General features: G+C 33.0%; 2 protein-coding genes across 4 annotated transcripts; one reads left to right on the top strand and one right to left on the bottom strand.

Annotated features, from left to right (window-relative positions):
• Positions 1-666: 666 nt before the first annotated feature.
• LOC139490375 (elongation factor Tu-like) lies at positions 667-6,814 on the bottom strand. Its single transcript, XM_071277191.1, has 2 exons — positions 6,358-6,814; positions 667-1,963 (listed from the first exon to the last, which is right to left on the bottom strand). The coding sequence occupies exons 1-2, from the start codon at positions 6,758-6,760 to the stop codon at positions 981-983; spliced, it is 1,386 nt and encodes a 461-aa protein (XP_071133292.1). The 5' UTR covers positions 6,761-6,814; the 3' UTR covers positions 667-980.
• A 2,680-nt stretch (positions 6,815-9,494) lies between these two features.
• Positions 9,495-22,242, top strand: LOC139490216 (uncharacterized). Of its 3 annotated transcripts, none has more exons than XM_071277082.1 (2): positions 9,495-9,764; positions 16,463-17,775. In XM_071277082.1, exons 1-2 carry the CDS (start codon positions 9,509-9,511, stop codon positions 17,770-17,772), a joined length of 1,566 nt encoding a protein of 521 aa, XP_071133183.1. In that variant the 5' UTR covers positions 9,495-9,508; the 3' UTR covers positions 17,773-17,775. The 3 variants fall into 3 exon arrangements, with proteins under 3 accessions (XP_071133183.1, XP_071133169.1, XP_071133177.1); XM_071277068.1 differs by lacking the exon at positions 16,463-17,775 and adding an exon at positions 20,196-22,242 and having other exon boundaries at positions 9,499-9,764; XM_071277076.1 differs by lacking the exon at positions 9,495-9,764 and adding an exon at positions 20,196-22,242 and having other exon boundaries at positions 17,649-17,775.
• Positions 22,243-22,479: the final 237 nt, after the last annotated feature.

Genomic DNA, 22,479 nt, shown 5'->3' with positions numbered 1-22,479 from the left:
ATAAAAAGGTCCAAATTTTTTTTCGCCTCGCTCCACTCTGCACGGAGACATCCACATCATTTCAACCCTGGCTACGCCACTGGAAACTACTCTCATCCTAAATATAGATGGCTGATGACATTCCATTGCATTACATGCATTTTACAATAGATACAAAACTCGAGAAGTACCTTAAGAAACCTTTTCCCAATTGTTTAAAAATAAAATCACCACTAAACCAAAGTATTCACAAATCTAACCAATCTAAACTTTTCAATTGATAAAAAGGCATGTATTTTTGTTTATTGTTTTGAACATGAATCAGTTTGTAATTTGCTTGCTTGTGCTGTTTATTGTTCGTCATGTCTGCACCATTAAGCTTGCTATCTGAAATTGAATTTGTTCATTGTTGAAATCAGTACAGTTATCACTTCCTGCTAACTTTTACAGCATATGATATGGTCTCTGGTGGAGAGTTGTCTCATTTGCAATCATACCACATCTTCTTTTTTGTGTATAATAATTCTACATGTAGTAGGTTGCATGTCTTTTACATGATTCCTGGACAGAACATGCCTTTTGTCCAAATTATTCCTGTTATAATATTAGACTGAAAAAATAATTAATTGAATGAAAACTGAACACATTTTTTCAATGAGCTTCAATGATAAATAGAATGAAAATAACTAATTTTTTCAATGAACTTCAATGGTATACATTCACACAAAATAAACATACATAAATTTGTTATTTAATATTGGTATCAACTTAACTGTCATATCTAATTGTTTTGTTCCCTTCTTCTGACAGTACTGTTCAAAACTTCTTCCATCTTTAAATCTTATTTTTACACTTAAATGTTATTTCAGGTATAATAAATATTTGTTGTTTGAATATTATAAATTCATGCATTTGTAGATTCTTAATCATACATTTTGTTTCTTAACATTTGGTAAAAAAAACACATATACAACATTTCAACTACATTTAAAATGATCTATTCACATGCTCGCTACTTCACGTTCCTTCTTTTTGGCTTTCTTTATCTTTTTTAAACCTTCTTCAAAAGCCTCAATATCAACAGCATCCAAAATGTTTGTTACAACACCATAGCCTATTGTCTGTTTTCCGTCACGGACTGTAAACCTCTCTCCAAGCTCTAGGGCCATCTTCTTCAGTAGCGTAAATGTTACTTTGGTATCTTCTCCTGGCATCACCATCTCTCTGCCTGGAGCTTCTAAAAATCCTGAACAATTCCATGTTCTGCAGAAAATATGACCTTGGAAATAATCTGTCAAGGGCTTTTGTCTACCACCCTCATCTTTACCCAATAAGTAAATTTGGGCCTCAATTTTGTTCACCAGTTTAATTTCTCCAGGTTTGGCAATAATCATACCTCTTCGAAGTTCGTCTTTTTTAGTTCCTCGGAGAAGACAGCCTATTTGATCACCAGCTTGAGCCTCATCTAAAATCTGTCGAAACATTTCAACACCTGTGATGATTGACTTTATTCTCTTGTCATAACCAACAATTTCACATTCAGTACTCTTTTTTATTCTTCCTCGCTCAAGTTTTCCTCCTGCGACCGTCCCTCGTCCTGGAATTGAATAAACACTTTCAATAGGTAAATAGAATGGTTTGTCCAAATCTCTTACTGGTTCTTCAATGTAAGTGTCAACAGCATCTAAAAGTTCTTTAACCCTGTTTTCCCCTAGTTCAGGATTTTCTCCATTCAGAGCATTTAATGCCGACCCACATATAACGGGAGCATTGTCCCCATCAAATCCAAACTCAGACAAAAGTTCTCGCACTTCCATTTCAACTAATTCCAACATTTCCTTATCAGCAGCATCTACTTTGTTTACGAATACCACTATTCTCTTGATACCTATCTGTTTGGCTAATAACAGATGTTCACGCGTCTGTGGCATGGTTCCATCTGTGGCAGCTACTACTAATATGCAGCCATCCATCTGTGCAGCACCTGAAAAAAAAAGCAAATATTTTAATAAGGTTATTAGTCTCTCCATGTATTCGACAAATAAACATGACACATTCAATGTGACACAAAATTTAATTTTTCATTTTCATAACATAGGGACATTTCGCAATGATGTACAAATGCAGCAATCTTTTCTATTCTTTGCCATCGTTAACTGTTATTTATTGGTTCATAAATGTTTATTAAAGAGGCACTACAATGTAGCTACAAAATGTATAAAAAATCTAAAGTATGATTTTTTTTGTTAAATCATTAATGAAAGTGAAAAAGTTAAATAAAAATTTGCTTTTATCAGCTAAAATGGTTCATTTTTGTCAAATTAAGATAATAAACATTGAAAATGAATTTTTCACTAGCAAGTGAATAATTCAACCTCATTAAATTTGTATTCATGTGAACTCCATTTTAACCCCGTAGAATGAGATAGAATACTGTAATTTAAACCAACTTATTTTTGCGGATTCTTTATTTCGCGTTTTACCATTTCTTGACCACTTCGCAGTTTTAATTTAATTTAATTTCACGATTTTCTAATTTACTTGATAAAGTTTAATAAGGAAAGATCTAATTTTTACATATTCGCAACCATTTATATTCGCGTTAGTTTTCTACTCGCGAAAGTTGCAAAATCAAATAGCTCGCGAAAATAAGTTGGTTTACAGTAACGCATGCATTGTCTGTGTACGGTTATTTGAAGGAAAAGAATGTCAACATTGAAAGTGAAACAAAGGTAATAAGTTGATTTGATTCACAAAACATAATTCTTATATAGGTAACCAGGTGCTCCGCAGGGCGCAGCTTTATACGACCGCAGAGGTCGAACCCTGAACAGTTGGGGCAAGTATGGACAAAACATTCAAGCGTGATACAGCTCTGAATTTGGATTGTGATCAAATTTTTGACATTACATGTTTTTTTTTTACACAAAACAAATGTCAAGATTTTACAAATCAATTAAAGATTTCTTCTTCAAACTTTTTAAATCTAAAATTAAATAGTTGACACAGCATAAGTTTCTGACACAGAATGAATGTGGTCTAATGAACTTAAAAGTTGTTTTTTTGCCTTTGAGCAATTCACTATGCTGTTGAATATTAATCCTCTCAAAAAAATGTTTGAAGAAATTTTCTTTTTATTTATGAAATCTGAAATGAGAAAAATTTAAACCCCCCCCCCCCCTTTTTTTCACATCCCCGTTTCCCTTTTTCCAAAACTGATATCAATTCAAATTTCTAATGGAGTTTGCAACAATAACTACTCTTTTAAATACATCATAAAATATTAAAATGTAAAAAAACTGCTTGTTATCACTGAATGGTAAAGATTATTTTAATTTATCAGTTGGTAGTAAAAAGTGAATATACATTGTATATTGTATATAACAAAGATTTAAGTTGATTCTGGACAAAGAAAGATAACTCCAATTGAAAAAAATTTGCTATTTCACAATATTGTGCAATTAGATATTTCTTGCCATTGCGCAATACTGTGCAATTGAAAAGACTTGCTATTGCACAATACTTAATATAATAATTTTAGATCCTGATTTGGACCAACTTGAAAACTGGGCCCATAATAAAAAATCTAAGTACATTTTTGGATTCAGCATATCAAAGAACCCCAAGATTTCAATTTTTGTTAAAATCAGACTAAGTTTAATTTTGGACCCTTTGGACTTTAGTGTAGACCAATTTGAAAACAGGACCAAAAATGAAGAATCTACATACAAAGTTAGATTTGGTATATCAAAGAACCCCATTTATTCAATTTTTGATGAAATAAAACAAAGTTTAATTTTGGACCCCGATTTGGACCAACTTGAAAACTGGGCCAATAATCAAGAATCTAAGTACATTTTTAGATTCAGCATATCAAAGAACCTAACTGATTCATTTTTTGTCAAAATCAAACTAAGATTAATTTTGGACCCTTTGGACCTTAATGTAGACCAATTTGAAAAGGGGACCAAAAATTAAGAATCTACATACACAGTCATGACAGTTAGATTCGGCATATCAAAGAACCCCAATTATTCAATTTTGATGAAATCAAACAAAGTTTAATTTTGGACCCTTTGGGCCCCTTATTCTGTTGGGACCAAAACTCCCAAAATCAATACCAACCTTCCTTTTATGGTCATAAACCTTGTGTTTAAATTTCATAGATTTCTATTTACTTATACTAACGTTATGGTGCGAAAACCAAGAAAAATGCTTATTTGGGTCCCTTTTTGGCCCCTAATTCCTAAACTGTTGGGACCTAAACTCCCAAAATCAATACCAAGCTTCCTTTTGTAGTCATTAACATTGTGTTAAAATTTCATAGATTTCCATTCACTTTTACTAAAGTTAGAGTGCGAAAACTTAAAGTATTCGGACGACGACGACGCCAACGTGATAGCAATATACGACGAAATTTTTTTCAAATTTTGCGGTCGTATAAAAACGATGATAAACATAAATTTATCAGATGGTGCCTCATGATTAGAGTCTGATGAGACTAGCATTAATGGAAACTAGAACCTAATTCTGCCTGTGATATGACTAGTTTCGCAGTTGTACTTGACACATATTTTTGAAAAGTATTTAGAAAAAAATACATCAAATTCTGTTATATTGTATAAATTCGTTTTGCTCCTTTAATCAACTAAAAATGTAAAAAGGTTATTTTTATTAGATTTTTTTTGGACAAGTAACAATTTCGTTCGGACAAGTAAATTTTGGTATGTACTTGTCCTACACATGCTACAGGACAAGTCGAGAAAAAAAAGTTATTGTAGAGGCCTGACAAAGAAAGATAACTCCAATTTATTGTCTTGAAACTACAAAAATGCTTGTTTTTGGCCCCTTTTTTGCCCTTTATTCCTAGACTGTTTGCCCCATAACCCATAAAATATATCCCAACCTTCTACTTATGGTATTAAACATTGTGGTACAATTTCAGAACAATTGAAATACTTATACACAACTTATTGTCCTGACACTAGATAAATGCTTGTTTTGGACCCCTTTGAGCCCCTAATTCCTAAACATAAGGGACCAAAACCCAAAAATCAATCCCAAGCTTCCTTTTGTGGTTATAAACATTGTGTTAAAATTTTATTGATTTCTATTTACTTATACTAAAGTTGTCCTGACACTAGATAAATGCTTGTTTTGGGCCCCTTTGGGCCCTTAATTCCTAAACCTTAGCGACCATATAACCCCCAAAATCAATCCCAAGCTTCCTTTTGTGGTTATAAACATTGACAAAGAAAGATAACTCCATTTTATTGTCTTGAAACTTACAAAATGCTTGTTTTTGGCCCCTTTTTTGCCCTTAAAGGCTTTATTCCTAGACTGTTTGCCCCATCAAATACAAATTCTCCTGACCTCCCCCAGAATATCAAATGGTTGTCTCCTAACGCAACAGCTTCAGTTGAAAATTATTGTAAAATGAAATCTCAAACAGACACTTAATTTTTATTTAGGATTTTCATTTATCTGGGGAAAAAAATTGTGTTTACTGCAAAGTTTCTGGTATTATACAGTTGTACACGCCCCTTACGGAAGTTCATCATTTTACGCCCCAAATGGAAATTCATCATTTTACGGCTTTTTTATGTGTTTGGTTGTATAAGAAAACAGTCATGTTACTTTTTTAGTTGATTTTGTTGCATTTTGTTAAGATTCTTGCATTTTAGCCCTAACAGATACTTCTGAAGGAAATTAAAATGACAGAACTATATGAATTTTATTATTTTAATTCACAATCGTCAAAATTTGAGTGTTTGAAAAATTATAAAAAAAAGTTCTAGGGTCAAGGGTTTAAACTAATGTCGTTCGGGTAACTGGAACCCCACATATATTGTTATTTAGCCTTACTATTTATATTTATAAATATTTTCAAAACTTCAATTTCTTCACTAATTGCGACAATTTTCATATATCATGTATATATTTCACGTTCATTCCCAATCCAATGGCATTTTAATAGAAAACCATATAGGGGTACACGTAGCCTATTAATTTCAATTTAAATACTCGTCCCTGCATGCAGGAACATTTTTGTACATGTATGCGCAGACACTGCCTTTTCGGAGCAATACACCTTATCGCTAATCCCAGCTGACCCGGCCGCTTGAACATTTGACGCATACAACAATCACTTTTCCATTGTGGCGTCAGATATTTTGTTTTATGACGTCAAAATTTTACGGGAACCTGTGTGATTTTCAGTAATGGCGGACAAATAGCGATAAGGTGTATAGGACTGATACCACTATTTTTATTTTAGATTGCTGATTGTGGTAGGAGTTTTATCAAAGTTGTAATGCAATGGTTAGGTTGGAATTGTCCCCGTTATAACAAACACTAGATATTCCCACGGAGTTATACCTGTTATCATATTTTTAATGAAGTCTGCATGACCAGGACAATCAACATGACCATAATGACGTTTGTCCGTCTGATATTCTACACAAGCTGCGTTTATGGTGATCCCTCTTCTTTTCTCCTCTGGTGAATGGTCGATTTCTTCATATTTTTTAAATTCTGCTTTCTTTTCAGATGATAATATTTTTGTTATAGCCGCTGTCAGTGTCGTTTTGCCATGATCCACGTGCCCGATAGTGCCGACGTTCATGTGCGGTTTATCTCTTAGATATGTTTTTTTCTGACCAGGCTTTGTTGGTGGTTGTGCACGACATGTTGCCGTAAGTGATAATGCTCTTTTGTGAGCATGAAACAGTTCATTACGTAAACATTGCACTTGAGTTCCATAAAACATTCGAGAAAGCATGGTGGAGCCGGCCCTGTTTTGTAACCTTCAAAAGTTACTTCCGGTGTAAAATCTAACATTCAGAACCCAAATCCGTCGCGAACAGGACTATTTTTACGGTAATACGAAATTGAAGCTTAGGCCTTCTTTTGCTTTCAATGACCTCAGAAACTTGAAATCTGAAATTTATTAAAAACGAAGGGGAGCTCACGTCAAAAGATGTAAACAATTTCCAAAGTTTTATGCAAATTGGTTAAAGAGTGTTGGAGTTTATGTTCGACATGTTGACGACAGACGGACAACAGTATTCCATAAATTCATAATACGTCCCGTAAACGATATAAATATATATTGAGTAATAAACACATTCTAGATACATAATTTTAAAAACATGTTCATAGAAAATGGAATTCATTACAAAGGATTATACCCGTAATAAGAAATACTGGATTTGTCAACTTGAGGACACGATCGACTTATTTAAATATTTCATTTACTGTTATTTGTTTTTGTCCATTTTAATTCCTTGTTATCTGTTATAAGCCAAATCAATTTGCTGTTTTGCTGTAATTGTGACCCCCTTGCCCCCTTCAATAAGTGAAAGTGGACTACGAAATTATGTAAATAAAGACTCCGAAATTGTATAAACCTTACCTTGATACCTCTGTATCTTTAACCCCCTTTGTAGAGGAACCACACGCTAGTATACACTAGTGATATTTCCTATATAAATACAGTGATGCCTCCACCAAATATGTTGCAGTGCTGAGACTATTTACCGACAGTGAAGTCCTACCCACACCGGCACAATATTATATTAAGAATCCGTTGTCATATATTTATAATGTTTCTGTGCTGATTAAAAGTCAAGTCACCGTATTTTAAAATTCATCTCTTTTTTATATATATACACTCAGGTACATGTATCACAAACTATCACGTTTTTTTCCTGATTGGCATTTCAATGTTAGAATACATTAAACAAAAGTTTTAGTTTAAAAACAGGGTGGTAACGTTGTTAGATTTAAAACGGTTAAAGTGATTTCTATACTAACAGCAGACATGATATAATACCTTATACAATCAGTAACATATATGTTAAATAAACTGTTCCCAGATAATACAATGTCTAGACGTTACGCGCGATGTTCGTACATGTAAGCCTAACACAACGTCACGAATATTTTGTTACGTTCAAACGAAACGTTGTTTTTGAGCCAGTGCGACATTCTTGTAAGACTCCGCAAAATCGGCGGTGCTTTTAAACTACTAATTGAAAATTGTTGTTTTTTGGATTTTTGAAAAATTAAGAAAAATAACATTTTTAAAAATCATTTAATTGTACCATTATAAGAGCTCTGATAAGCAAACAATTGACGTAAATTTGAGTTGAATACGTTTTTACGTCAAAAAATGGCGGTGCGACAACCTTGTAAGCCTTTGAAAAATCGATCATAAATTACCATATATATCATTTTTCAGGATATTTGTCTTTAAATTCATAAAATTAAGCAAATTAATATTGATATAGTAAATACAAATACTAATGTTTTTCCATTTTAGATAAATGTTTTTTTATTCTCAAATTTGGAATCCCAATTTTTTTCCCCGTGGGCCCGGCAGATTTGCCCTTGTAGAATGGAACACTTTTTTTTCTATGACGTCATCATAGCGTCATAAAAAAATGCATAAAAGACTGAAGGAACCTTTCTGTTAAATAATGGAAAAAACCGTTTTTCAAAACAACAAATAGTTTAGTGGTTACAATAAATGAAATAATATGTTACGTGGGACAGTCTAAAAATAGCCGTTTTTTTTTTAAATAAAGCTTGTCGCATGCAGCATCAAACATAGTTTCAACAGTTATTATTTCCGATTTTATTTCTAAAATACATTATTTTCTAAAATACGTACAATAGCAATGAATATGATATCACAAAATTGTATATTTTGGACTTGCATCTTGCCTACTACACCGATTTTCCAATGAGGTACGAACATCGCGCGTAACGTCCTATTTGTCGGAGCTAGGTTTACATAATAGAGAATAATAGCCAACACATATAATAATGAATAGAAAAAAAGGGAAAAGAGAAGAGTAAAAGGGTGCAAAAGAATAAAGCCTGACTGTGATTTAAACATAAAAGAATTGGGTAATGAAATACTGGTAAGCCAAAACACATATAATAATGAATAGAAAAAAAAGGGAAAAGAGAAGAGTAAAAGGGTGCAAAAGAATAAAGCCTGACTGTGATTTAAACATAAAAGAATTGGGTAATGAAATACTGGTAAGCCATAAATTGATCAAAAGGTCTAACAATTTTTTTAAAGATAAAGAAAATGCCCTTAAATTTAAAGCCGAACACAGAAAAGAAGGTGAAAAATACAAATTTTGTATCAGTTGCAAGTTGTTCATGTTATTTTTTAATCTTTAAAAATGCAGACGTTTAAATTAGATTATTTCAAATCCAACTTTAGTTGGTTGAACTAACAAAATGCGCAACATCGGAATACACGAGATCACATACATGCATATAGCAAAGGAAATACACATTTAACTTGTCAAGTTATATTTCAAGATTTTCTAAATTCTTTTCAGTCATAATCTTTGTTTTGATTGGCTCTCTAGCTCATTCAAACTTTGCATCAAATGGTCCGCTCGTGAATTATATCTGTTTTGGCCATGCTAATTTAGTAAATGTACTTTTGGAGGATTATGGCGGGAACTTGTCTTGTTTTACTATTGTGACGCAAATGTAATCAAATGCAATGTCTGCAATGGCGACGTCCAGGCTGGTTTTTATGAAATTTTTGGTACTCCAGCTTCTATCAAATGTAGAATCTAATTGTCTACATGGGCAAATGTTCATTTGTAATGGATACAAGACGATGTTCAAAGACATGATAGTGTTAACAAAGGATTCCTCAATTTGTAGCGAAAACTGCTATACATCAAAATCCTGCACTGACACGTGGTCTAGCTGGTCAAGGATGAATATAAGAACAAATGATTCTAATGCATTAGGTGAGTTTGTAAAATAATAACTTGCTCAAAAAATTGATCTTAGATTATGAAAGCGAAGGAAGTCTTCCGATTCAGCATTTATTTCCCGTTGTCATATATCTTAATCTACGTACAGTGATATGTATTTTATTGAAATTATCGAATAGTAAAATTTGCGTAGGTGCTTTAGCGACTCGATATTAATAAAAATGATAGCAGACTAAGAATACGTGTTTTTATCAAACATTGCCATGCTTAACTTTAAATGCCGTATTTATATAATTTAGTGTCTTCTTTTAGTTTAGGTGTCCCAACTTATATTGTATAGATATACTAAACTAACAAACACCTAGCTTCTATTTACGTAATAAAAAAATGTATACAAACTTAAACGTACCCCTTATATTTAAAAGATCTTAAAAGACAAACCATAACCACACCGAATCCTTTAATATTCGAAAGTTCAGGGACACTAAACAATAAAAGAAGACACAATTCTCCGGTTATAAAACTGTTTGAAAATGAAATCGGAGCTGCATTACTTTTTTTGGTAACTGGATAATTTTCATTTGCGATCCATTTATTTTTTTGCGAGAGAAGCCGGAGTGCCTGAAGCCGTAGAACCGCCGACCTTTACCAGGTAACTGACTGGCAATCCTAGTAAATCAAAATTGGAGTCGAACGCACCTGTCACGTGTGTGGTCAGTTGCGTCTGGGATTGTTGTGAGGGTTCAAAGTTGAACAGATTGTAAAGGTCTAGTTTAACTCATTTAAATATCTTGTTTCGAAAGTACATAACAGACTTTAGACATTAAATACGACGTCTGAAGGGATATGTTTGATTTAGAAATTCAGAATATTGTATAAATGTTGAAAATGAGTCATGGATTTCGTCCATTTGTGCTTGGTGACAGGACCCTGTTTTAACCCCTTGTGCGGTCCCCCTTTATTATTCTGAATAGATAAATAAAAGAAATATGTGATATGATTGCCAATGAGACAACTCTTCACAAGATACCAAATGACAAAGAAATTGACAACTCAGTATAGAATAGATCACCGTACGGCCTTCAACAATGAGAAAAGTAAACCACATGGTAAGCTACAAAAGGCCCCGAAATGACAAATGTAGAGCAATTCAAACAAGAAGACTAACGAACTTATTTTATATAAAGAAAAAAATGAAAAAGAAATATGTAACACATCAACAAACGGCAACCAATATATATCAGTTATTTGTATCATATGTACTAGAACACACCCGCGAAATCGCGGGCATACAGAGCGTAGTTTAAAGTATGTAAAGTGTTGTTGGAAGAATTTTGTGAAATATTGAATGACTGGAGAATTTCAGCAAAAGTATCATAAATCATAGGTTATTGGGGACAGGAAAATGTTCAGTTTTTTAATCCCTCCTCCTTTATTTCCAAAATTCCCAATATGTGGTTTTCTATCAATTTCAATATGAATATACATTTAGTATGTTATGCACATTTAAGTAAGGAGCCTGTACTTGAGTGGTTGTCGTTTGTTTATGTGTAACATATTTGTTTTTCGTTCATTTTTTTTGTACATAAATAAGGCCGCTAGTTTTCTCGTTTGAATTGTTTTACATTGTCATTTCGGTGCCTTTTAAAGCTGAGTATGCGGTATGGTCTTTGCTCGTTGTTGAAGGCCGTACGATGACCTATTATAGTTGTTAATTTCTGTGTCATTTTGGTATCTTGTGGAGAGTTGTCAACATTGCAATCATACCACATCTTCTTTTTTTTGTAATCAATGAATTTTGTAAAAGATTTAATGACTGGAGAATTTCAGAAAAGGTATCAAAAGTGCACATGAATAATTTTAGCGCTTATCTGTATATTATGAACATTCACTATCTATACTATTAAACGAGAAGACCTCATTTTGGCCGTACGATGACCTATAGTTGTTAATTTTTGTGTCATTTTGGTCTCTTGTGGAGAGTTGTCAACATGGCAATCATACCACATCTTCTTTTTTTTTGTAATCAATGAATTTTGTAAAAGATTTAATGACTGGAGAATTTCAGAAAAGGTATCAAAAGTGCACATGAATAATTTTAGCGCTTATCTGTATATTATGAACATTCACTATATAAATAAAGTGTATTTACTTTCAATTCTAAGTTTTCTAATCGATCCATGGTGGTCATTGATATAGTATACAGACCCTCTCTATTTAATAAACTCTGTGACCACAGTGGATAGTAAACTTGAAAATGATAGCAGATAGAATTCTGAAAATACACTTTATTCGTAGTAATATATACAGAAAAACGCAAACCAGAAGTATAATCTGACTTAAAATTTTGTCCAATGACGGGACAATATCCGGATGCCCCTTTTCTCGTTTTTCTCCCAAAATAATTCAATCTGAATAATCATATGAATGGATGACAAATGCGACTATGCACTGTACCTATAGGACACAGAGGCGTGTTGATTAATTTATTGTGGAAAGAAGAGAAGCGACACCCAAAATGAGGTCTTCTCGTTTAATAGTATAGATGCCGGTAGGCCATATTGTCCTCTGCAATCTGAATAATCATATGAATGGATGACAAATGCGACTATGCACTGTACCTATAGGACACATAGGCGTGTTGATTAATTTATTGTGGAAAGAAGAGAAGCGACACCCAAAATGAGGTCTTCTCGTTTAATAGTATAGATGCCAGGAGGCCATATTGTCCTCTGCATCGATGAATAGAATAGAATAGAATAGAATAGAATAGAATAGAATAGAATAGAATAGAATATTTTATTTACCAAATTAGGGCCCCAGGAGGGCATATGATACAGACAATATTATTATAAACAATAACATATGCAATACACACACAGTAAAGATATGTAACAAGTGTTATAAAAATAATAAAATAAAATAATATAACACAGAAAATACACTCAACGAAATAGTAGCAATGTATTATTATTCAATGAATACTATGTTGAAAACGACTCAAGTGCACCCGGTAAGTGTATCTTCACTTTGAGAAGACAAACATGAGGCATTAGTAGTTTGTGCGGAGAAATGTCAATATATAAAAATACAAAAAAAATACAAAAAGAACCCAATAAAAAACAAAGCAATTAAGCACTCCCACATTTGACTATGAGGTATACTGCAAATAACAAAGTTTATTTGATAAAGGATATTTAATATGACTTATCTGCAGAAAGCACCAAGAGTCGGTGCTTAAAGGGGAGTCCCTACTTGTACTTAATGCAGATGAGTCAAGCTCCTTAATTATTGAAAATATATTTTTAAAACATATTTCTAAGATTATAGATTCTGTGTCCAGCCAGCAAAGATCATCAAGGGACGGTGCCAAAGAATTTGAAATTCTTCTTATGATCTGTGCAGGCTTAACAGGGTATCCAAATTCATATTAAAGAGTTATAATGAATTAGTTATTGCAGATTAAGTTGTACTTTAATTCTTAAGTATCTTCTATATATTTGTAAAATGCAAATAGTACATTAGGATCCTCATTATTCATTATCCAAATTAATTTGTTATCAATATTTAAATTTTGAAAGTTTGGACATGATTTTAATATATTTTGCATCATTTCCTCTCTTTTTAATAAATGAGTGTCACATTTAAAAAAAAATGAACTTCATCCTCAACCTCACCTGAGGTGCACCTGAGACAAATTCGGTTTTGTCGAAGAGTACCCTGGTATCTACCAGATTCAATTTGCAATTTGTGAGCAGATATTCTTAATCTAGTAATACATTTCCTTTGCTCAAAATGTCGAATTATTGACAAATAATTTTCAAAACCATAGTTGCACTTGAATGTTACATAAGTTCGTAGTTTACCATCTTTATGTTTGTCTAGCTGTTTTTTCCACAATGCAGTATAGTATCCCTTAACTATCTGACCACAGTGAATATACATGTTTACAAGTATCAACGTGCCACTCGACTATAGAACGCTTCATCTGAGCAACACGACATGTGACAGATTTAGAGCAGAATCCTCTTACCCTTCCGATGCACCTGAGATCACAGTGTTTGTTTGAATAGTACGGTTTTTAATATTTTTGTTAATTCGGGAGACTTTCAAGCGGGGACAAAAAAATCCACGTACAGTTCCGTTCCGCTACTGTGAAGATCGTCTACGGTTTCTGGTGGAGTTTATGTTATTCAGTCTTAAGTTTTCTTTGATCTGATTTGTGTGCTTTTGTTTATCTTTTTGTCGTTTTTCGCCGATTTTTGTCATGGTATAATAATTGTCAATTTGTTTTCAACGTATGAGTTTGAATATCCCTTTGGCATCTATATCTTTCACCTGTGATCACCCTATTTTTAAAGGGGCACTAGCTACGAGATATATATAAAATCTAAAGTTTGATTTTTTTCTGTTCAATCAATAATGAAAGTGAAATAGTGAAATAACAATTCTCTTTTTTGCAGCCAAAAAGGTTCAATTTTGTCAAATTACGCTAAGAAACATTGATAATTTGTAATTCACTTGCAAGTGAATGAGTCGACCTCTCTAAATCCGTATTCATGTGAACTTTAATTTAACCCCTAGCTAGAGATTGACAACGCATGCATTGTACGTGTACTGGTTATTTAAAAAAAAGAATGTCAACAATAAAAGTAAAACTACGGTAAATCATTTGATTACTAATTCGATGCACATAAAATCATTCTTATACGGTTAAAAACAATGAGAAACATATATTTTAAATTTTTAATCTATAAAATAAAATCAAACAGACCTATAAAAATCCAATTGCACGTGTTGGTTTAATCTATTCAAATCTTTATTTAAGAATTGAATGCTGCTTTTTGTAAATTTATTGGGGTGTAAAAGCGTTGACCGAAGTACATTTTGTATGAAGCGCGGAAGCGCTTCATACTAAAAATGTGCGCACGGTCAACGCTTTTACAACCCTATAAAGTTACAAAAAGAAGCATTCAATACTTATAATTACATTTTTTAGCTAAAATCATGAAAACACGATTTTTATCAAGTTTTCATTTAATTTACCTGTGCACTTTATTGTGGGACCTCGTGTCATCATGAATGATAAATGTTATTGTCTAATACAATTGTTTCAGGAATAGCACGAGATGTGCAGTTGGCCAATCAGAATAACGTATTAATATGAAACATACATCTAATGTAATTATTTATGTTTACATCGCTTATATGGTCATCTGAGGTCAAATCGATAGGTAATTAGATGGCGTCTGGACTAAAATACACACGAAACGAACCTATATATTATCTATCTCATGCTCTGTAAACTGTTTATTTTAGATATTTTAGACTTTTTATAGTTTGGATAAATGTTTTACATTGTTATAAATCAAATATGAGAATTTGAGTCAAATCGGTGACCATGAACTTGACAGCTAGTGCCCCTTTAAGAGTATTCGTGTTAATAATTATTTACTTTTCAATTTTGTGTTTTGTGTACTGTTGCCTTTCGTCGTTTTTCGTTTTTCTTTCGCCATGGTATTGCCAGTTGGGTTTCGACTTATGAGTTTAAATATCCCCTTGATATAGTTTGCCTCTCTTTTAGAGACGATTAATTCCTTACTGTAAATAATTTAAAGTTCCGTTTAAAAACTATATATATCATGGTTAATAGCTATATCTACACATAAATGTACGTTTCATGGGATGCTATATTCAGCTGTTAACCCATCTGTAGAAATAAAAAAAAAAGGAAGACAATAGTGATAGAAATTTCTGGTTTGTTGGGGTTTTATTCTAAACGTTTACATGAAAAGACGATACCATGTTATCAAATAGTTTTTAAAAAAAACGTGTGACGATGTAAAAATTTTGCAAAATTGTTTGTCGTTCTTACTGTGACTTGATTCAATGACTTTTTTGTGTGTTTCATTTGCTTTCATACCACATCTGAAGATGGAGACTTAATCGTCAAAATATTATTGAATTTCTCTCAACTTTAATTCACCTTAATGTGTGTGTGTTTCTCTCCAAATATTACAACTACTTAAAAAACTTGCCACGATTGCAATTTGTGTAAACAAATTAAACGGTTTTCTGGCCAACTTTTTACCTGACAGCTGTAGAAGAACCACAGTCAATTCATTAGTAGTGTAAAGTGAGAGACAAAACCCCCATGCTAAAAATAATAATGTCGTGCATTTTTGAAAGAATTTTCCGTCTTCTTATCTTCAGCTATTAGCGTTGCTTTGACATGAAATGGGGTCTTAGTCAATGATACAGAAACTGATCGACAAAATATAATTTACCAATTAAAAAATTGACATTGGTATGCCTTTATTCGTTCAATATGTTTAAAAAAAAAACCAATTACAAATAAATCTTGCAAGTAAAAATTTTGACACACAAACCAAAATTATGATTCGGCCATGGCCAAGCGGTCATAAAATGAGCAATCGAAACTAAATGTGGTATCATCAACTGGCATTTGAAATAATCTGGATGGGGTTTACAGAATAGAAAACCATGGGCTTTATGTGGGAAAAGTGTGACAGAACTTGAAAAAAGAAAACAGAAAAAGGGCAAAACTGGAGAATAGCGAATAATGGGTTGCTTTAATATAAAGAATAGACAAAAATGAGCATTGATATAACGAAATGAGAAAAATTACCTAAATGTAAAGGATACAGATATGTAGGACCATCCATTCAAACCCCATTTAAGATCTGATCACCAATTTTACTTTAATATAGAGAGAAGATATAGAACTTGCCATAGGATGATTACCATTGAGCTTAAATCTACAAGGAGAATACTAATCAGACAAAGAAATAAGAGAGGGCTACGAAAGAAATTACAACAACAAAAAGGCGTTCCAATAAAAACTGCAATTATTATTAATCAGAGTTTAAAGAAGCTTGAAGATAAGTTTGTTTTAGCGATCGGAGAAAAGATAACTCTGTCTTGTGACACTCCTGAACTGGAGGCGATCAACAAGACATTTCCAAATTCAAAACATCAATGGATTTTCAATAATGTTGATCTTGAAATTGATAAGAAACGAATGAAACTTGAAGGACTCATGTTCGAAATAACACATTTTAATGCCAGTGACCAAGGACTATACGCCTGTCGAGTACACTATGCACCTAAACGGAGAAAGACAATTTATTTTGCAACAGTAGTATCTGAGAAGGTTGGTATACCAGTTCAGATCATGGAGACAAAAACTTTAAAACTTCATTGCCCAAGTTCTCCAATTGGTCGACTTTTTAAAAAATCTTTCCGCACTTGGTCGTTGAAAGGGAAAATGGTAAATGGGTATACCAGTATTCCAGCAAAGCGTAGAGCATTTGAACGATTTCACAATGCCTCTGGTCTCAAACATGAAGGATCTTGGGTATGTCAGGTGACAGATCCGGCTACTGACAGACAGTGGGATCTTATTCGGTACGATGTAAGTGTTACAGCTCTTCCACTACATGAAAGCGAAGTACATAAGTTTGTAATGACTCATCCAATATTAATAGCAACTCAGTCTCTTAGCGCTCTACTGTTTTTGGTGGCCATGTACATTTATTTTGTTCATGAGCCTAAGCAACCCGAAAAGCCTGACACAGATGAAGAGCAAGATGAAACCTCTAGTGAAACAGGATCAACTGATGAAAAGGATGGGAATGACAATGCGGAAGAAATTTATGGAAATAAAAGAGATTTTTCCGAAGAGGAAGACGAAGAGATGAATTTTGGTGAACAGAACTTCAACCATAATTACGTGGACGAAAATTTTGGAAATGGGACAGCCTTTTGTGATGATAGATATGGAGATAGCATTTCTGTTTACGAAGAGGATGAAAAAGAGATGAATTTCGGTGAACAGAACTTTGACAATTATTATGTGGACGAAGAGTTTGGGGATTGTATACCCTTCCACGATGGTAACAATGCAATCTGCATCGAAGAAATGTGGAATGGAGAAAGCGAAGATTCTGAATTAGATTTTGTCGAATCAGCAGAAATATATTCCGGTAGACGAGCCGCTCCGGAAAAGAAATTCTTTTAACTGGTAAGTGCTTCAAGTAAAGCCCGATGATAGGTGTGCAGAGTGTTCAATACGCAAGTTGCCACACAATGTTTATTCAGTTCACTAATCAAGCTCAAGGTCGTAACTGAGAAGACCAACATAATCAAAAACATTGCTTTTTGCGTTGAGATATACACCAAAAACCAACTGCATGGAATCTGATTAATAATTGAAGAAATTATGCTGTGCTTGCGCCAAGTATAAAAGCTCATTAGTGGCTGTCCGCTTTGGTTCTAGTTTTAGGGCCTGACTTATTGTATTTAGACTTTTTGCCAATTCTAAATTGATTCATAATTCATTTTTTTATAGTTAACAAATGTGGACACATATCAGTGCGGGTCATGAATAAATGGTTGTAATAAGATGGCATGTTTTTTCCCAGTGAGTTTATTCATGGTGGTCCCCTTCCAGATGGTTTCTTAGCTTTTTCTATGTTTTTAAATTGGGTGCCATGTAGTCTGTGTTCCTTTATGACATACATATGGGATTTCAAATATGTGACAGAAGCTCAAAAAAGATATTGGTACTTCAATATTTTATTATCTAGTTTGGAAGAAGAATCTATTAAAATGTGAATACTTTTTCGTGTATTTTCAAAACTAAGATCCATACTAAAATATCAAACTTTATTTTATACTTTCAAATTTAAAGATTCCATCTTTGTTTGGTTCTAATTGGCTAGAATTTTGTTGTAAAAGATTGAAATATGAAAAGTTTACCAAAGATAAACTAAAAATTAAAACAGCAACTTATATATAATTACATGACCCATTACGATAGATCAGCTGATATATGTAGAAACTGTGATATAACTTTATTTCTATATAGATGCGTATGTCTAGACTCACAAGGCCAGGTTGACGTCAAATAAAAAAAATAATAAAATAAAAAGGAACATCTAATTGTTTGTCTACACGATTCTTGATTGATGAGAGAAGTCAATTACAATAGATTGTGTAGACTTAAAGACGAAAGAAACATGAAGCTCTGATATTTGACTGCATTTGAAGGGGATGATATTCCAGATGAATTTTTCTTTCCAAGTTTTTGTTTTGTAGAGAAACATATAAAACAATCACTTTTTGAACAATGGTGCAAATAAATGAAATTGGGAGAATGTTTATTATAGTTCGTTTTTGTGTGTGTTACATTGTCGTTTGGTCTTTTGTTGCAATTTAGTGTTTCTGTTGTTTCGTTGTTTTCCTCTTGTATTTGATGTGTTTCCCTCAGTTTTGGTTTGTAGCCTGATTTTTTTCTCATTCGATTTGTAACTTACGAACAGCGGTATACTACTGTTGCCTTTATCTATAATTTTAGTATAATAATAAAAGACATAGCAGTGCTGTTATTTCCATGAACAGTAATTTAAAACTTGTTGACAGTTTATTTTATGAAGTACGTCAGAATCGGTAACGACAATTAATTCATTTTAAATTCACATTTACTTGCAGCCGGTACATATATAAATGCAAATAGTTTATTGTTCAGTGTATTTGGGTACTTCAAGGTGTTAAACTATCCATATAGACGGATTTGAACGTTGGTAGCTTATACTAAAAGATTTGTTTCAGTCTGATCGATAAATATAACTATTGAACAACGGTATATGGTAATATAAAACAAACACTTTAAACTATGCATACCATCAAAATATTTGAGAGTGAATAAAATTCAGTAAAATGCTCATAAATTAAGGAGACGTCTTGATCTGTAAACTCTTTTATCAATCACGTATGATTCCAATGGTATATTTAAGTCGAATTTTTAAAATCATTGAGAAAACTTATTTTGAATACCCTCCAATTGTAAAAAAAAAAAAAAAAAAAAAATTAACGACACCTCGACAAATTTCCAACAGACAATAACGTACCTGACGACACATTTTTTTTTAATCAAAAGGAGAACTGATATATGGCAACGATAGATCATTTTGTTTTGTCATATGAACATGCAATTAAAGTTTGGGCTTAGCTGAGTATACAGATTATATCTGGGAACAGCTACTGTATATTAGTATATTATGTTCAAAACTAAATGAATGCAAATGTGAGAAATAATTTGATCTGCTAAGGTTTGTTTTAGTCGGATACACGTAACAGTTTACGGATTTTGTTATTCGATGAGGGTTTATGCAGCATTATATGATTTGAAAGGGATTGCTCTATAAAACGGAATACGGAACATTTTATCACATTAACAAATAAAAAAATAAAAAAATCAACGTTAAAAAGCAGTAGAACCAAGGAATCTGAACATTCTGAGGTCCGCAAGTCTGACCAGGGTTTTGAAGGTAATTTATTTTAACTGTTTTAAGTTCCATTAGGAACTAAAAGTGGCAATGACATATGTAAGTAATTTACAACTTCTACATGAAAAATAAGATATGATTTTTATAATTTCAGAGAAAAGGTTTAGATCATGCAACTCCGGTATGCAGCAAATTGTTGAATTACAGAGACACAACCAACTTAAAGTTCCCTCTGAAACTATGAATCACACTGCAAGAAACAGAACAAAGAGATTCAAAATTAAAGACAAACTATCGAAGATTCATGCTGACATACCACTACCAAAGAAACTAAGAAAACTGATTAAAGCAGAGCTGAAAAATGCTACCCATGTTCGTTATAATAGAACTGTTGGTGGCACTATGGAAATTACCTGCGAGAATGAAATAAGTAGACAAATCAATAAATTTTATAAAAAATCGAAAGCTAAGTGGTTACACAACAATGGAGCAATGAAAATAATAGCCGGTAGAATGTTCTTTCAGTTTGGTATATTACGCATAGAGAGGCTTGAACCTGAAGATCAGGGTACTTACGTCTGTCAGGTGGAGTATGAACCGGAAGAATTCAAAACTGTGGCATTGTATACCTTAGTTACAGATCCAGGTATACAGGTTAGGGTCAAGGAATCAATGACCTTCAGTTTTCACTGCCCATCACAATCACTTTATCACATGGTCAAACATACGAATAGAACATGGATTCATAACAATAATGTCACTGAGTACTCAACATCCATATTTAACAAATCAAGCGCACATTTTTACAATGCAAATAAAGAAATGGCGGGAAATTGGACTTGTGTAGTGTTTGATCCTATAAAAAATGTAGAATTTGACCTGATCACTTATCAAGTTCATGTTGATCCACCTCCAAGTACGTTTGAGGTATTGTATCAATATTTTAAAGAGAATCCTACAATTTGCGGTGCCATAGGACTTCCTCTTTTGTGCATCTTTTTAGTTTTTTTGGTAACCATTTTCTATTTTGTTGATAAACAGAAAGAAAAGAACAAAGAGAAACTTGACATGTTCAAGTCAAAATTGAAAGACATGGATTTGCAAAAACCAGGGGATGAAGTTAAACCTTATTACGACGATCCTGATGGAAGTCATCAATCATATAGGGATGACCCGAACATTGTTGGGGATTATCCTTATCGCAACAAAGACCACGAGAACCCCATCGCAAGGTTGAGCGTGAAATCTCATACACATTATGGAAATGACCACATGAGGAATTTACAAAATCCTGGCGTTAATGGAAGTCGTATTTCATACCATAAGAACTCCAAAGCAAGATTACATATGAGAACTCTTTCACAATATCAAGATGATTACGTAAAACATTCACAGAACCCTGACGTTGATGCAAGTTCTAAATCATTCCATAGGAACTCCATAGCAGGGTTAAACATGAGAAATTATTCACAATATCGAGATGACTACATGAATCATGTACAGGATCCTGATTTTGATGGAAATCCCAAATCAATTCATAAGAACTCGATAGCGGGGTCAAACATGAAAACTCTTTCACAATATCGAGATGACTATATGAGAAATTTGCAGAATCCTGACGTTGAAGCCAGCCCTAAATCATACCACGATAACTTCATAGAAGGGTCAACTATGAGAACTTTTTCGCAATATAGAAATGACTACACGGGACGTTTACAGAATCCTGATTTTGATACAAGCCGTAAATCATTTCACAAGAACTCGATAGCAGGATCAAACATGAGAACTCATTCACAATATCAAGATGACTACATGAGACGTTCAGAAACTACCGATGTTGATTCAAGTCCAGAGACATACCATGACAACTTCATAGCAGGGTCAAACATGAGAACTTTTTCAGAATATCGGAATGACTACATTGAACATTTGCAGAATCCGGATGTTTAATGACTATACTCATGAAAATCAATCATTAGAACTATTGTGGCCTATAAGGCAAGACGTTGGGCAATTTATTTCGTATTTATTAATGATTCAATTTGATGTAAATCCATATGTTTAACCCAGAAACATTTATTTCAATGTATTTTCTTTTTATACTAAACGGATTCTTCTATTTGGGGAGGGGGGATTCAACAATAACTTTTACGGACAAGATTTTTACTTACTTTTGTTATTTATATAAAATATGTAAATACGTGTATGACCTTCATTTACTCTCTGTAAAAAGCTGTTAAACAAATGAACAAAACCAGTGCCGTATAAGAAACACATAAACATTGTGCTGATACAACAAAACCATTGCATTATTTTTTCAACCTGCACGTCCTGCAGTGTGTGGTGCTGATAGAACAAAACCAGTGTCATAAACATGCATTGTATGGTGATGATAGTGATGCAACAAGACCAGTGCCCCATACATGCATTGTATGGTG

This window comes from Mytilus edulis, chromosome 1 (assembly GCF_963676685.1).
Source record: "Mytilus edulis chromosome 1, xbMytEdul2.2, whole genome shotgun sequence".
Classification (NCBI taxonomy): Eukaryota; Metazoa; Mollusca; class Bivalvia; order Mytilida; family Mytilidae; genus Mytilus; species Mytilus edulis.
The sequence above is the reverse complement of the archived record's forward strand: the minus strand, read 5'-3'. Positions and strand labels throughout refer to the sequence as shown.

Excerpts from the sequence above, each read along its gene's own strand:
- LOC139490375 (XM_071277191.1), bottom strand. The coding sequence starts at position 6,760 with ATGCTTTCTCGAATGTTTTATGGAACTCAAGTGCAATGTTTACGTAAT. Across the intron at positions 1,964-6,357 it reads CATTAAAAATATGATAACAG|GTGCTGCACAGATGGATGGC; the intron begins GTATAACTCCGT and ends TTTTTTTTTCAG.
- LOC139490216 (XM_071277068.1), top strand. The coding sequence starts at position 9,509 with ATGTCTGCAATGGCGACGTCCAGGCTGGTTTTTATGAAATTTTTGGTA. Across the intron at positions 9,765-20,195 it reads AAATGATTCTAATGCATTAG|AGAAAAGGTTTAGATCATGC; the intron begins GTGAGTTTGTAA and ends TTATAATTTCAG.